At 48.0% G+C, this 17426-nt stretch overlaps 1 protein-coding gene across 4 annotated transcripts in view; it reads right to left on the reverse strand.

Annotated features, from left to right (window-relative positions):
- The window catches only part of NRF1 (nuclear respiratory factor 1), a 75688-nt gene that overhangs the window by 27118 nt on the left and 31144 nt on the right, over positions 1-17426 (reverse strand). For all 4 annotated transcript variants that reach the window (XM_074903580.1, XM_074903577.1, XM_074903579.1 and 1 more), the window contains 5 exons: positions 13524-13682; positions 12110-12307; positions 10111-10212; positions 6901-7058; positions 2111-2235 (listed from right to left, as the gene is read on the reverse strand). In XM_074903580.1, coding sequence (XP_074759681.1) covers positions 2111-2235; positions 6901-7058; positions 10111-10212; positions 12110-12307; positions 13524-13682 — 742 coding nt within the window. The remainder of the gene's footprint in view (positions 1-2110; positions 2236-6900; positions 7059-10110; positions 10213-12109; positions 12308-13523; positions 13683-17426) is intronic.

Raw genomic sequence — 17426 nt, forward strand, 5'->3', positions numbered from 1 at the left:
TTAATACCATTATGGCTCTGGCAGTCATTTTCCCCCCTCTCCTTCCTGCAACCAATTGAACAAAATCCCCATTTCGTCTCCTCCCGACAGAAGGGCACACGGAGCAGTTTGTCCCCACTGCATCAAATAACTGAGCACCGGTGTCCAAGAGGACGCTCCCACTCACACCCTGGGCTTCAGGGTACGGAGAAAGCAGACAAATCCTCCGCGACAGTGCCAACGCTGAAAATCCATCTGCTCTCCATCCCCAGACAGAGACAGCAGGAATGGATACCAACATCTCCTCCATCCCTAAGGGAGATATATTAGCTGGTTACGTAATAAAACTAACAGCATGGCGCTTCCAAGGACTGCCGCGCCGACAAAGCCCTTCCCCTTAATACCACCGGAGATTAGAGCAAATCGAAGAAGAGTGGAAACAAGGCGAGGGGCTGCGGGCGAGGTTTTGCACAGAGGAAAATGCTGCAGTCTTTCCCCTTAATGCACTCTAAATGCCACCTGATTTCCAAATCTGCTGGTAAAAAAAAAAAAAAAAAAGAAAAAAGAAAAAAAGCCCAGCATGCATTAAAATGTTATTAATGCTGGGTGAGTGAGGTGGAGCGACTCAGGAAGGGTGTGGAGGAGGAGAGCTTTTTTAGGGAAAGCATCCAGAGGAATCCAGACCATGAAAGCATTTTGGAAGCAGACCAAAAGAAGTCAGGGGTGCAGATCTGCTAAAGGACACTAACGTGCTTTTACAGATCTGATTAGTTGCTGGTTTTGAGCATCCAGGGTCAGATCCTTCCTTCGATAAACACGCATCACTTATTCCCCTCATGCCAGGCTGCCGGCAAAGCAGAATACAACCCAACCCTACTCTTCCCTCTCAAGATCAGCTGCATTCCCAGCTGAGAACAGCATTTTCGCTTCATTTCTGCTCCCTCTTCAGGCTGGCTGACTCCACAGCAAGAGATATCAAGTCGAACACCCGAGTAAAATTGCTCTTCCCTCCACCATCCTGTTTTTGCTGCAAACTAAATATTGACGTTCTAAAACAAGCACGCTCCCCATGAGATGAGGATTTTGATGGATGTCAAACTCGAGGTCTCATCTAGCCAGATTTCTGCTTTGCCCACAAAGTGACAAGGCAAGAAGTCATCGCTCTGCCACCCAACTGCACATGCTTGCTCCCCCTTTGAAAATTACGAGTCCACATAGCCCCATCCTCAAGGTGACATTTCTCTATGACTTCACACTTTGCATCCTTTTTTGAGCTTATTTTGACACATCTCCTTTCATTTAATCAAAATAACCAGTGAGTTTCACCTCTGAACTGGGAAAGAATGGGAAAGGCATCAGGCAGAAGTACACGGCAATTGGAGGCAGTGGACAAACACCAACCAGACACGTTCATACGTTCCAGTATCGTTGAATCTCTCGAACCAATTTCTGTTTTATTCACTACAGCTTAGTTTGAATAACTGTGGAAGTCGCCAGACTTGGCAGAAGAGACATCCAGATAATAAGTGAGAAATGCTACAGAGAATCCCTGGAACCAAGCGACTGACTATGGTGGCAAGATGGAAAATAAAGCAGGAGGCAAACAACCCGAGGCTGACCGCCAAGGGATGACTGGAAGGTGCCACCCAAGCAGAAAAGCAACAGTTGCTCAAGAGCAGCCACCAAGCATACAAAAAAAGTCTTGAGAAAGGAAGGAAATGAGCGGGTAATAAAACGCTGGTCATACTCTCTGCCACTTCACAGGGCAGCGTTTTGGAGATGAGTTTATTATGGCACTAACTAGCTGTTAGTTGACTGAGTCTGGTCCTCCCTGTGCTAGGCACTGTGCAGATACAGAGTTGGGAGCAGTCTTCCCACCCAAAACTGAGACTAAATAGCAAGCTGGCAGAAGGAGGAAAAGAGCAGAGCCACCAGCACTATGGCAGTAAACAAGAGCTTAGCACTACCATTTTGTTCTGGGCTTTTAAGTCACAACCTTGTTAGTGACAATCTGCAGTGAAGCAGAACTATTTTACTAGCAAAAACTTGACATTTCAGTTAAAAGAGAGGAAAAACCCCTAGCTAAAAGCAAAGAAAAAACCCCAAAGTAAGAACCTTCCGGCAGCCTTACCATTGGCGTCTTGGACTCCGGTAAGTGCTCCTACTGCTGCTGCAGTTTCACCAGACAGGACAATTTGTCCTCCACCTTGAAGAGTGGCTTCAGCAAGCGTGGCTACTGCGTGGGCAGCTGCTTCACTGCGGGTACAGGAGAGGAGAAAGAGGAATTAGGAAGACCAAACAAACAAATCATTTCAATAACATCCCTTTTAACCAGGCATCGTATGTCAAAGAGAACAAATCCAGAAAGGAGGGATTCTTATTGGGCCCAGATGAAGTTATCCAGAGCAGAAAAATCTACAGCGGAGGAGGAATATAGGGGAAGAAGCTGCTTTCACTGGCGTTTTTCAGCTTGCACATCTCTTAGGACATCCCTGCCTTCTTACCTTATCCTTTTGCTTAGCACTTTACTAAAAGCTTTTGGACAATCCAAGGGAGTTTCTGGTACAAAAGTCATCCTTTTGGCACTGTCACATTCCAGGTCTCTACACATTTTAGAGCTTTCCCCTTCATTACCAATTCAGCCAGTTCACCTTGCACTGAAACAGGCCCAGAGGTTTACCATTACCAGGATCACATCAGCAGCTCTGTATTTAGCCAAGACGAAGTATTTCTCCCCAGCCAAGTGGTTTAATAATTCTTTTTAATGAGTGATCTGTAGCTTAGCACAGTATTCTTGAATTTCTCCATACGAATGAGGTCAGACCAAAGGTCCCTCTCGTGCAGCAGTCCTGCTGTGAGAACAGCCAGGATCAGACATTTAGGAAGGAGTGTGTATGATCCTTCCCTTCCTACACCCTCTCAACTTGCAACGGTCGGCAGCGTATTGATTTCCTACATCAGAGACTGCATCTGGACCATCAGGTTTGATTTGTCTAATCCCCTTTCAAACCCATTTATACTTTTTGCTTCCACAACTTCCTGTTAACAATGAGTTCCATGTTTAATTAGATGCTGTGTCAAGAAAAATGGCATTCTGGTACTCCGAATACTGCTGCCTCAGTCTGGCTGGGCAGCCGTTAAGTCTGATATTGTGAGAAACAGAAAATAGCTGTTGTATTTTTGTTTTCCCCATGATTTCACAGACTTGCAGTAATCTTCCCAAGCTGAAGAGCCACAGTCCACTTACTGTGCAAGGACTCTTCCTGGCTTCCGATCACTCTCGTCCCTTCCAGATTTTTTCTGCTGTAAGACATCTGTTTGAGGGGGGTGACCAGTTCTCACACTATTCAAGACGTAGACACACCATAAGTTAGTCCAGGGGCCTAATCCTGGCTCGTTCTCTATGCCTTTCCCTACATTTCCTAATATTCAAGCTTTTTGACAGTCTCTGTGCAGCAGTGATAAAACATTCCTGAAGGACAGTCCCCTGAATGCTGCCTGAATGTTTACTGGTAGCATACAGTCCCTCATTGGGAAATATTTCTCTGCATGTGTATCACTTGGCATTTATTGACACCATATTTTATTTGCCATTTGGTTGCACAGCCAGAGTGCTGTGAGTGTCCTTCAGCAGCCGTCCAGATTTCTCCAGATTTGTTGGATGACTATTAAGCCACTTCTAGTGACCTACTGTTAGTCACAAAATCCCAAAGCCACCTCCTTCCTGCAGCTGAATCTCCTACCGTTTCTTACCTTAATGAACTCAAGTAGGTATTTTCTTTAGCTTCCCTTAGGATGCTCTTCCTTAACTGCCCTGCTCATCCGCCGGTACACCAACTGACTCAGATATTTTGCAAGTACTTCCTACTCATTCTTTCTCCTTCCCAATTTCCTGCTTAGATGCTGTACATTTTCCAACTGTATTCACTCAGGGTGTATTTTCATTTCTGAATAGCCCCCCTGTCTCTCAAAGTAGCTCTTAAACACTGCTAACGAACCAGAATATTTTCTTGTTCTGCTTTCTTACTCCCTTTGGCTAACCTCTCTTCTGAACGTGCAGCTATGCGAAGGCAGTTACACTGCAGGAAAGACAACTACAACACGGCAAACCTGGAGTAAACATGCATTTACCAGCGTAACCCTGTTTCCCAGGCTTCACACAGCACTTAGTTGAATCCATTTTCAAGGGCAATTGAGCATCTTAATAATCTGTTACGGTTGCATCCCTGAAAATAATAATGATCTGCGGCATAAAAGCTTTTTCCAGCTACAGTGTGCTCCACGAACATTAATTGGTTCAGATCAATGAATTAATTACCCACCTTCACTTTGTCCTCTTTTACTAGAAGGGCTAATACTTCCCATCCTCAAACCTAACAGAGGTTGCGTCATCCATCATGTCGTGCTGTTGGCAGACGTGCTGCTCTAGGCAGGGCTACGAAAGACTCTGCGCTCCCTCAGCAGCCATCGGAACAAGGTTCAGGGATGGCCCTTTTCAGCTAAATGAGGCATAAAGTTTCCAGAGCTGGGATAAGGCACCAGCTTTCAAGGAGCAGAGCCTGGCTGGGATCTTCCTCCAGGCAGGGGAAAGACTGCAGTCCTACAGCTGAAAGCTCCAAGGAGCATTTTGTGGCAAAGGAAAAAGCACACCTCTTCTGCATGGAAGGGTGTTGGAGGACAGACACCTAGAAGGGTCTCCAGCACTACCATGGTCAGCAGACAAAGAGGGTGACAACAAGCTGGGAAATAAAACACGAGGTTCCTCGTTGACAAGGAAGAGATCTGAGCCCTGTGCTGGGCACTGGGGAGGCCGCCCCTCGCTGAGGGGGTTCAGTTTTGGGCCCCTCACCCCAAAAAGGCCATTGAATGACTCGAGCGTGGCCAGAGAAGGGCAACGGAGCTGGGGCAGGGTCTGGAGCACAGGTCTGCTGGGGAGCGGCTGGGGGAACTGGGGGGGTTCAGTCTGGAGAAGAGGAGGCTGAGGGGAGACCTCCTGGCCCTCTGCAACTCCCTGCCAGGAGGGGGCAGAGAGGGGGGATGAGTCTCTGGAGCCAAGGCCCCAGCGCCAGGCCCCGAGGGAATGGCCTCAAGCTGCCCAGGGCAGGGTCAGGCTGGCTCTGAGGAAGGATTTCTGTGCAGAAGGGGCTGTTGGGCGTTGGAATGGGCTGCCCAGGGCAGGGGGGAGTCCCCGGGATCCCTGGAGGGGTTGAAGAGTCGGGCTGAGCCAGCGCTGAGGGATCTGGGGGAGTTGGGAACGCTCAGGGGGAGGGTCATGGTGGGGCTGGAGGAGCTGCAAGGGCTTTTCCAACCCAGATGGTTCTGGGATTCTCACTGCAATGCTGCTACAGCCTTCACACCACTCCTGATGTACATGCTGTTTGAACAGACTTATCACAGGGTTTTCCTGGGTGTAAGTGGAACTGATCCTGTCTTGAGGCACAGCAGAAACTAAATGACTTGTTGAAGGCTCTTCCATTCATATTTTCTAGACGACACTTTTTAGTTCTAACACTTCTTTTTATTGAGGATTCTGCATTTCTTAAGCTAATGCAGGAAAAGGAACAGCTCATTGCGACCTTAAGAGCTAAAACTAGCGGTGATGGGATGAAATTAAAATCAAAAGCCCATTGATGTTCTAAGTCCAGAAAAACTTTAAAAAAAAAAAAAAAAAAATCTATTGCCTGGAATTGTGCAGGATAAAATCCTGCAAGTTAGATTCTGGAAGACTGGGCTTCTTCCTCCAACCCCATGCCTAGTTACTTTAGTTGTTCTTACAGTGTCCTAAAAAGATCATTTGTTTTTAAAAGGCAATTTTATACTGAAACTACCAGTAAAAAAGGCTACTTAACCAACCTTCTGTGGCAGCACAAAAGAACACACGATGGACCTGAATCTGAACCACAAAAAGAAAAAACAGTTCTAGGTGTGTTTGTGATGCAGTTGCAACAGCAATTTGGAACTGAGGTGTTGAATGTCCCCAAGATCAAGGTCACTGCTTCAGCAATTTGTGTATATACCAAGGTCTCGGAGCTTTACTCCAACCATCAGCAGCGTGGACTTGCGCTTTGTCCTAACCCAGGCCTGTTCAGTCAACAGCTCCTAGCCCAGAATCTTGATTTGGATGAGGAAAATATTTTGTCTACACCTCAGCAGTGTGAAACTTCCCATGCTGCTGGGGGCTGATGCCATGTTTCCTACGATCCTCCTGCTCTCTCAAGCTGCAGCTGTGGTGTGCAACAGCCATTTCCAGTTTTTAAGAACAGCAGGCAAAGCTTAAGGAACTCACCAGAGCTGAGCAAAGACACTGCTTCCTGCTGCATGGACCTGTAGAGAACTACGCTGCAGATCTTGGTAACCCGAGTACAACCAAAAAGCTATCAGAGCTCGTTCCAAGATGAAGAGGCACCATTACTATTGCAGCTCATTCACCTTCTACTTCAGAAACACATTTGGGAGAAAGCCCCAAAACACTGGCCTGTGGACAAGAGACTCTGATTTCTGAAAAGAGACCATATTGCCACACCACAGGGAAATTCAGCCTTAGTCTTTTAGTAAGAAACCATTAATAATATTGAGGGAGACACAGAGCAGCATACTTAAAAGGTGCTATTAGCACATCACGACTCTCGCTTGCTCAGCAAGCTCAATTCTGTAACTGGATCCTTGCTATACAAATGAGATCATTTAGAGGGTACAGTTACTACTCATCTTTTCCTCTTTCAGGAAATTTCCATGTCAGTGTTCTATAGCTACAGTGGAAATCTGGAACTGTCCTGCAGACACCTGGACACAAGCTGACAGGAATTTGCTAAAGAAAAGCCTCTACTGGGATGGCACACAGCAGTCTTTGCACCATTAGAGTGAAAACCTAGAAGGAAATGTCATGCATGTGTGCTTCAAGCCTCCATCTCTCACCCATACCTGTTGAGTGCCATGGTAACAGTTGCTCCTTGTTGCATCTCCTGAGATGCTGCCACTGCTGCTTCTGCTAACGATGCCACTGCCTGCGTGGCCTCTGATGCCTGCGTCGTCTGGATAGTCATCTCACCCCCTTGTAGCGTTGCCCAGTTCTGCTCCACCTATGGGGAAAAGCAAAAAAGAAAGGCCCTAGGATAGGATGTTATGCCACGAATGCACAGCTGTCTCCTAAAACAAAAGGGCCAGATAGTTTCAAGAGGTCTTAGCAGAATCCTGCGCACGCTCTGATTCTGAGAGACAGGAAAAAAAAGGGAGGAAGCCTGGGATCCACCTGAGAATGTTGCTGGACCTTACAACCCTCTAGTAGCCATGAGTTGCTCTAATTAGTCCACGATTTTAGTTGCTGTTTTCCGTATGTTCAAACAAGAACCTTTGTTTTCTCACGTGCAAGGAAAGCACACCCCATAAACATCTGCAGAGCCTCTCAAGCTCCCACAAATCCCTCCTGTCCAGCCACGTCTGCAACAAAAGGGAGCGGTGTGGATCGTTGCTGTGCTCGGATCGCTGCCAGCCAGCCTGGGCAGTTTATTAAGCTGCTGCATTTCTGTGGTGCTGGAACCCCAAGCGTGGATCACATCCCACAGGGAAAAGGGCTGCGCTTGCCTCACCGTTTCGATGTGTCTGCACCCATCATTCGGGGGAACAGTCCATGTTCCTGTTCAGGATTTATTTGTACGGCACTTGTCAACTTGGGTGGGTTTGAGCCAACTGGAATTTCTTTGTGTTGCAGCAATATACTTAATAAAAGAAGATGGCAGATGGAAAGTACTCTGTTCATATACTTCAGGTACTTTCAACTCCCTTCCTTCAGACCTTTACATAGATAGATTTCATATTATTTAAACTTCACCCAGTCTCAGTCATTCATTTTCCACCTTGCCCACATTTCTCCATTTGGGACTTCACAGGTCATGAGATAATGAGTTTACAGCCACAAAATCCACCAGGATGTGAACTAGAAATACGCATTGGACCAAAACAAAACAAAACAAAAAAATCTGGCTAAGACTCACAAGGAAGAATGCTGTAGAAGGTGATGAAAACATAAGCCCTCAATTTGTTAAGACGAAGAAAGCTAATAAATCCATAGAAGCAGAGCTGGTGCAAGGCTCCCCACAAAAGGACAAGCAAATTTTGCTGCCTTTGGGCAAGAAAAGGGTTAGTCCCATCACAGCGCGGAGAGGGAGAGAGAAGCTGTCGCGCTCTCTCACTCCTCAGCTGCTGCCAATCTGGTTTTCCAGCACTTGGGTGCAGGCAGAGCTAGCACTTGTAGCTCTTTAGCCATCCCTGGCCATCTGATGTTCAACTGCTTGATTCTCCTGTGCCCAGAGCTGACCCTGGGCAGAAGGATCCAAAGCAGGGAGGAAGCAGCATTGCGAAAAGGAGAAAGGAAGTTGATTTTAGAGAAGGCAACGGCTTTTAGGAAAGATGCAACTAGGTTTGAGTGCCCAGAGAGGAAGAAGATGCAGATGGTAGAGATCTCGAGAGAGTTTGTGGAAGTCGTTAGCCATGCCAAAGCCCAAGCTGGGAAAGACACCCTTCCCACCCGTGCACAAGAACAGACATACGTTTTTTCAAATACATGGCAACACACATTTGAGTGATAAGGCAGGTCTCTACTGTGACACACAGGGCCCCGGAAGGATGCCTAATCTGTGTCAGAACAGGGATGGAATAAGGCCTGGAGAAAAAGTGGGGATGGTCCAGGTTCTTCTCTGCACTGACACGAAGATTGTGCTGCTGAGATCCTAGCAAGCATCCCTGCTCCACGCTACTCGGCGTCCTATAAACACGTCAGCTTACTCAGAGCTAACTCAGATCTTCATAGAGCAAGAGACTGCAGGACAAAAGAGTCCCTAGAGAGGCTGCCAGCAGGCTGAGGCTCTATCTGTGCAGAGAAACTGCACTCATTCCTCAAAGCAAGTTTATTTTTGTATCTTTATTTTGTCCAAGATATTGCTGGGATGTCCCGTTCATGTTAGGAATTAGATGCCTGTGTTCCCCCGATTTCTACTTGTGCCTTTGAAAAATTTCTGTCAGATCTCAGGAGACAGAACTCGTTCTTGAAAACCCTCCAAGCAGTAGCAAAGTGCTTCAAGGTCACAGCCCCGGAGCCAGGCTGCTTCACTGTGGATCTGAGAACAGGGTCTGGTGCAGCACAAAGCTGTTCCGTGCTGCCACCTCTCGCTGTGACAGCCCCATCCATGCAGAGCAGCCCTGACTTTCCCACTCCTGCAGACAGCCTGGCCTGCCAGAAATTCCAGCGTGCAAAAGGGCAGAAAGCAACCTGCAGCCCGATTTAAAGGTGGGTTTGGGGGTGATGAGGATTTAAAAAAAAAAAAAAGAAAATTAAAAAGTTTTCATAATCTTAAAGGAATGTTCCTTAAACACAAGCAAAAAAACCCCCTTTATTACTCGATTTAAAAAGTGGAAAAAATAAATATATGCAAATTTGAGTGTTCAGATCTAAAAATCCAAATGGCCCAGTTGAGTTCTGGATAGAAACAACCTTGCCAAGTTGTAAAGCAGTGGAAGAAACGCTCACAGTAAATGCAATAGTAACTCCACAGCATCTTCAGTTGTCTCTACGCTACTGTGCATTTACACAGTGCTCTCTGGGATTTACTTGCAAACCTCCCTAAAAGCTGCAGCAAAGGAACAGTCCCGTTTTGTCCGGAGACCAGTGACCAAAGACTTTCAGGATTTGCCCACAGCCATCTAATATCCTTTTCTCAAAATCTCCCAGGCATCACTCCCAAACCTGAACTGACAAACCAGCATCGGGATCCACAGCACACAGGAAATAGTAATGAAGTAGGGACACATGCACGTGTCCTTGTGTAAGTCTGTATCTGCTACGGCAGATCTCACAAAATAAATAATCTATAGGAGATATATTGAAAAAAAAAAAAGTATGAAATTCAGAACTGAGGCTTCCACCATAACTGCATTTGTACAGTCCTGTGAATGACAACAGTTTAGCACTTCCTCTACAAAATTTTACAGTCTTACGTTCACATGTGTGTTAACCCAGGCTGAGGAAGCAAGACTCTGTTTTTCGTGATAACTTAATTCTAGAAAATACTTAACTCCACTGAAGTTCAGACAGAACTGGTCTGCTTTGTGCACCATGAACACGACCCAGGCCCTTACCTCTCCATCAGTCACTGCAGAATAATTGACTTGTGCGACGGTAACTGTGGTAGGCAACTCTGAGGCATCAGCCAGCGTGGCAACTGTAGCACCAGTGCCAACCTATGGAAGTCAACAAAATGCTGTTAAACACGTTTGTTATTGCAGGAAAATGCATAATTCAGGCAAAGGGACTCTCCGATGCTCTCAGATTAAAAAGCATTGTGCACACACAGAGAATAAAAGTAATTTCAGAGCTCAGAGAAAATACGGAGCTGTCTCAAAGGGCTGGGGGATGAAATCACACACTAGAGCCACGTTAGTCTGTGGCAGTTTCCAGAGTGGATAAGGCCCAGCAGCAAGTTTTGCACAGCCCTCGTGCTAGACCCTATGTTCATGTCTCTTGTCTCCAGGCACTTGGCAAAGATTAGCTCATCCTCAATACCCCACTGCCTTTGGAAAACGCCTTTTCCTCATTTAACAGCTGGGAAAAGACAAAGGCAGGGAGGTGTGCAGCTTCGTTCCTAAGGAGAATTAAACTTATAAATGTCAGAAAGTCAATGGGATCTCAGCTGCCCAGCACCTAAAAGAACACGAGTCAAAGGGAGAATGTACCTTAGCAGGTGAGCAAACAGAACCAGCTTGGCAAGCCTTGGCGGGGGGAACAGAAAGCTGTAACAATCACTGAAACACCTTTTTTTTTTAAAAAAAACAACAAAGCAAAACAAACCCAAACAAACTCACACACTATGTTTTTATCTTCACGGTTGCAAGACAAGAACAGCCAACAGAAAATGATGTTTGAGACTTTACTAAAAACAGGATGGGACAAACCTCTGGGCCAGTTCAGTATGAGAGGGCAGTGGAGGTTTGGAGGCAGGGGCACGGGGGAAATTGAAGTGCAAATCCCACACCCACAAGGAGCTCTTGGGAAGTTTCAAGAGAGCACTTAAATTTTGGACATCTCGAACTGCCAGAACCTGCCCCCCCCCCCCCCATCAGGGAACACAGGGAAAATGGCAGCAACTCAGGCACTGCCTGAACACAGACCCTTCTGCCCTGAATCCTCCTCTGAGAAAGAGTGCAAGAGCATCCTTACTGCAGGGGACATCAGGAGGTAAATATATATTTGGTGTTTGTAATATATATGTTATACTTCAGGGGTAAGATGAAGAACAGGGGGCACAGAACTACTTAATGCTGTAGATGATGAGACATTTTATGCCATTAAAGAAAGGCAGTCACAACACCTCTCCTCCCCTCGCTCCATCCCATTGCCACCACAGGCGTTGTGTGGCCACACGATGAACAGTACTTGTTCATAAATGGGTTTGTTAAATCCAGGTCAGATCCCTGAATCGCTCGACCAAACAGCTGCAGAAATGTTTGTACTGTCGTAAGAGGAGAACAAGGGATGGGAGTGGGGAAGAGAGAGGATGAGACTGCTTCTTCAGGTGTGGGCAGACATACAGTTAAAAACAAAATTTCAGAATCACCTGAGTTGGAAAAGCCCTTGCAGCTCCTCCAGCCCAAGCATGACCCTCCCCCTGACCGTTCCCAACTCCCCCAGATCCCTCAGCGCTGGCTCAGCCCGACTCTTCAACCCCTCCAGGGATCCCGGGGACTCCCCCCTGCCCTGGGCAGCCCATTCCCCGAGCCCAGGGCTCAGATCCCTTCCCTGTCCCTGCTGGCCACGCCAGTGCTGACACAAGCCAGGATGCCATTGCCCTCCTTGGCCCCCTGGGCACACTCTGGCTCATTCTCACCCCCCCCAGTCCCTCTCTGACCGGCAGCTCTCCAGCCACTCCTCCCCAGGCCTGTAGCCCTGCTGGGGGTTGTTGTGGCCCAAGGGCAGCCCCCGGCATTTGCCCTCAGTGAAACTCCCCCAGTTGGGCTCAGCCAATTCTTGAAGGACAAGTTAAAACCAAAAAGAGTTTGCTCTGAACCACCTCCCTGACACAGGCAACTGGATCCAGAGTCAGCCATGCTGCAAACGGAAAAGCAGGAAGGTTTCACTCACCTGGATGAGGGAGACGGTGCCATCAGGGTTACTGAAGGTTTGTACCACTGTCTGTGACGGCACCAGGTGTGCTATACTGTGTGTGGTTGTAGTCTGCTGCTGTGTCTGCTGATCCTCAAACGCGTAGAGCAGGTCTTCACGCCCATGCTGCTTGTAGCAGTTCTTCACGATAGTCCGCAGCGCCTGGGTCCATGACACCTACCAGCAGCATCAAAAGGAGCAGACAGTCAGCATCAAGAAATTTTCTGGATAACTGCAGTGCTGTTTGCATGTTTGCTTTTATTGTGCAGTTTTTAACAAATTCTCAAAAAACAGAAGGCCCCAATACTTAACTCCTTTCTCTTCATCCCCTCTGTTCCCCAAGACTCAGAAATCGCCCCGGAGAGCTCTTGCATTGCTGTGCTGATGCAGAACCAGCACATCTGGCCGAGGGGAAGGGAAGCTTCTTGATGAAATCCCTTTTGCCAGCTTTCAAGGAATTCTAACTAAGGGATTGGAGCCAACAAGTAGAAAACCATCCCTACCTAAGAAAGCACCAAGTGCCACAGCACCATTTCTAGCCTCACTACACAGCCCTCCCCACCCAACCAGACCTATGTTAGCCTGCACAAGTCCTGTCCCTTGCACACCCGGACAGCTTTCCTTGATTGTGTTTGGGACAGGTTGGTAGAAACATCACCCACATACAGGATCCATGGCCATAACTGATACCCAAGACCATTTCACAGAACCCCAGAGTCCTTCAGGCTGGAAAAGCCCCTCGGGATCATCGAGTCCAACCCTCAGCCCGACTCTACAAAGTTCTCCCCTAGCCCACATCCCCCACAGCTCATCCCAACGGCCCTGAAACCCCCCCAGGGATGGGGACTCCCCCCTCCCTGGGCAGCCTGTGCCACTCTCGGACCACTCTTGCTGGGAAACATTTTCTCCTCCTGCCCAGCCTGACCCTCCCCTGTGGCAGTTTCCAGCCGTTCCCTCTTGTCCTGTCCCTGATCCCCTGGGAGCAGAGCCCAGCCCCAGCCTCTCTGCAATGTCCTGTCAGGAGCTGCAGAGAGGGATGAGGGCTCCCCTCAGCCTCCTCCTCCTCACACTCAACACTCCCAGCTCCTGCCCTGCCTCCTCACAGGATTGATTCTCCAGCCCTTCCCCAGCCTCGTTGCCCTCCTCTGCCCTCGCTCCAGCCCCTCCAGATCTCTCTGGGATTGAGGTGCCCAAACCTGGACACAACCCTCCAGGCGTGGCCTCACCAGTGCAGAGCACAGGGGGACTGTCACCTCCCTGCTCCTGCTGGTCACGCTATTACATCCAGTTCTCATTTTTCCCTGGCTCCACTGCACATCCTTGATCACAGTAAATGACCTGTGTACTTGGAGTGTAGACTTGTCTCAGACAGACAGACATGGGAGATACACACCCGCTGCTTCTGTTCCTCTGTGCGGACATCGCTGCGGACGTTGGCCCACGGAATGTCCTCAGGCCACCAGATGGGCTTGCAGCTTTCCTTGCCCCAGCCTGGTTTCCCACGACCCGTGGAATATTTCAACATCTCAGGGATGAAAGCTCGCAGCTGTGCCTGGAACAAACCACATCAGAGGGTTGAGAGCTTTTTAGGAACTCCTATCTCTGGTAGTTTTGAGGTGCATGGTACTAAGTTATTACATTTAACTTCCATGGTTGTTGGAACCATCAACTGGAGGAGGCCTGAATGCCCAAGGAAGATGGACATATACTTTACCATCTTCTCCCAGGGCTCAGCTTAGTAGCATGTGGAAGAGCAGAGACAAAATTAAGTCACAGCCAGTTACAACAATAAGGCACAAACACGCACTGTATTAACCTACTTCATGGTCAAACACTACCATCAAGGGAGCTAGCCAACCTGACAGGAAGAAAAAAAAATTTTAAAAAAAGTTATCAGAGTAATGCAGAATAAAACCACACTCAGTGTCCCCACAGGGACAGGAACTCAGATGTGAATTGATGTATGTGTTGGAGATGTTGCAAAGAGGATGGAGCTTCAGTGAGCTGCTCAAGAACACAATCTCACACATACACTTCTCCACCCCTGCAGAACGTAACACACACTGGACTAATTTTCTGAATCTATTTTTAGCTTTTATAAGAGTAGGGACATCTTTCAACCTGATTTTACTTCTCCTTAGCAGCCACAAAAAACCTGGTCAACTAGTGACTGCCTTTACCATCAGGAGACAATCCCTTAAAAACAGACTTGCAAAGCAAATTGAGCAGACACAGTCACCAACACATCGACCAAGACAGATATGTCACCGAGAGTATAACACTCGGGGTTTTACGACACATTTGGTTTTTGTGCTGGGGACTGTCTGGAGCCTCCAGAAAAGGCTGGTTCAGCTGCAGAAACAGAGCAGGAAAAGAAAGCAAGCTCATGACCACATACATCAGAGAAACCCATGTTAACTTAAAAATAAATAGCTGCATTTTAAGAACACCTCCCTGCATCTCTTCATAGCTTTAATAGCAAGTTATTTGAGCCCTGACAGTGCCACTGCGAGTCCTTGGGCCACCTTAGAGCCCTGAGACGCCTGGATGTGGAGGGCTCTGGGGCACAGCCATGAAGAGCACGCCAGGGCCAGCATCGGTTGCTGCCATGGCCACCATGTGGTCCCAGCTGGCAGAGGATCTTCTGCCATGGGAGTGTCCATTCCTCTCAGCCACGACGATCCTGCTCGAATGACGTCCTGGTTCCAGTCTGAAAATAACTCCAAGCTGCAAATAGCTCATTTACAAACTGCCTTTTCCACGTTGGCATAGGGAGTATGCACTCAAGTCCCCCGTAACATCAGTCTGCCAGAGGAAGGGAGGAATTCTTTAGAAGAACAGGAGACTGCAGATTGTCCCCGTGATCTCTGCAAAAAAGCCTAAAGCCCCTAAGCACACCGCTAAATGCACCAGGATCTGCAGCAGCTCTTTTGGACACAGGACTGCTCTTCAAAGCCAGAGCCCAACTGGAAGATGTAATGTGGGCCCTAGCTTCCACAGTTAAACAGAAAAACTGAAGTGCGTTTTGGTAAAAGGGAAATAATTTCTTTGTATGCATGATTTACTACATTGCAGACAGCTTGCAGCAGTGGCTATAGACTTTAAAGGCAATAAAAATCCAGTATAATGTGGGTCCATATATAGTTTATCTGCTGCACGCCCTACAAGAACGATCCCTGCTTAGAGAAGCAGCTGCATTTCAGCTCCCCCGCTCCATGGACATCCTGAGCCACCTCAGAGAAGCTCTGAATTACAAAGGGAGGCACAAAAAACCCCACTGTGATGCCCTTTCTCCCAGGCCAGGCCAAGCCTGTCCATGAGGCACCTTCCATTGCAGGGCCAACAGTCACCCCAACATGCTTTAGGGTCCCCGGTCGAGGCCTCATTTATCTAAATAAACCTGCTAACGGCATTGAGTTGCCTGATGCAAAACCAGTTAAAAGCTCCTTCCCAGAATCATTATCTGCAAGCCATGGTCCTTGTTACCAGATGGATTAATTACTGGTCCTAGGGAGTTCAGCAGCTCAAGCTACTCAAGGCACTTGTTAAGGAGGGTTTGCCTTTAATCCACCAGAGACACAATCAGCAGCAGTGTTACAACCTGCTCCAGTGCAAGGACTTCTCTAATTAGTGCCATAACGAGCCCTCACCCAGGCAGCTCACAGGGCTCTGACACAGGCTACAGCACCAAGACAAAGACCCCACATCTCTCAGGGCACAGCTGGGAGGAACCGGTGCAACCACTTTATCTGTAGGAGCCACGGTTCTGCTGACTCCATCCATCCACAAACCAGCTGAAAATCCAATCTTGGATTAAAAAAAGAAAAAAAAAAGGGGGGGGGGGAATAAAGAAAAAAGACAGCAACACACTCCAGCTATGGAAAGGGTTCATATAATCTCTAGTATGGAGGGTTTGAGAGAAACTATAAGAAATATTTCTTTGACACCCTTTAGTACACAGACTGAGCATCTTAAGTTTTAACATTAAGCTCAAGTCTTAGCGGGAGTGAGCTAATCCTGATTCTACCATTTCCCTCAGCCCAAAGCGCAGACAACTGCACTCCAGTGCTGGGAACAAGCTGTCCTGCGTGTGGAGCACCCAGCAATGCTTAATGTTTCTGCCCTGCTAAGGAAAGTGGTTTCTAGAAGGGAACAAAACCCATGCTGGGAATTTTCTACTTGTCCCCACAGCTCAGCCTCAAGATCTCCAAAAAGTAGCACTTGGGAAAAACCAAGTCAAGTCCATGCAGGACCTTGGCTGCTCCCCAGTATGGAAGTGGGCAAAGCAGCAATTGCAGCAAAGCACCCAGGTATTTTGCTCACTGGCCCTTTTTCTTGCAACAGCCAATTTTAGATGAAATGTTCTTTAAGTCTAAAATTAATGTTGAAACATTCAGATTAAAAAGCCAGGTATCTGTCAAGGCAGCAAGCAAGCTGTCACCACGAATTTCCTGCTATGAAAACCCACATGGCCCTGACTGAACTCTCTAAGGTCTCACTGCCAGGTTCTTTCTGGCAAGCAGGATGAAAGCGGGGTTGCCGCTGTCATAAATTCATCATGGCAAAGACGAGGCACGAGGTCAGCCTGGATGTCCTCAGCAAGAAGTAACAGCACTCAGCAGATGCATTAGTTCATGCCCGGCCACAGGAATCCGACCCAAAATTAACAGCCTGGTCATCAGTGCGAAAAGCAGGAGGTGCTGTAGGTCTCCCCGTAGGCTGGATTTACTCTTTATGCAAACCTTTCTTCTCTTCCACCCTGAAACCACGCTCAAATCATAAAGGATGAGTGAGTGAGGAGTTTTAAGGTTTCGGAGGGGCACACCAGGGGACCAGGCTGTCCCTCTCGGGATCACCACCTCTGAGCAGAGTTTGGAGATCTGAGCGCTGGACCCGGCCGCTCGTTCTTGCTGGAAACGAGGCACGAGGCAAGCTCTGAGCTTAAATTCTGTAAAAGCAGGCAGCTGCCTGCGTGACAGTTCAAAGTATACACCCACCCCTGCATCCAGTACCTCGCAGGACTCGCCACCCTTCCCGCTGCTGGAACAACAGTCCAGGACTGGAGCTCAGCTGCACAGGGAACCCGATTCCCACCTCTGGGGAGCCCCCACTGCAAAACAAGGATGCTCCAATAACCTGCTGGGAGAGCAGAAATTCAGGCTGTCCCCGTACCACACCTCTGACGTGGACCAGAAGGGAACACCAGCAAACCTCACACCAGGTGACGGGGCCCAAGCACTGCAAGATCATCCCTGCTCCTCTGTGGAGAGGATGCGACAGCCACAAACTGAGTTTA

This window comes from Athene noctua, chromosome 3, assembly GCF_965140245.1.
Source record: "Athene noctua chromosome 3, bAthNoc1.hap1.1, whole genome shotgun sequence".
Lineage (NCBI taxonomy): Eukaryota > Metazoa > Chordata > Aves > Strigiformes > Strigidae > Athene > Athene noctua.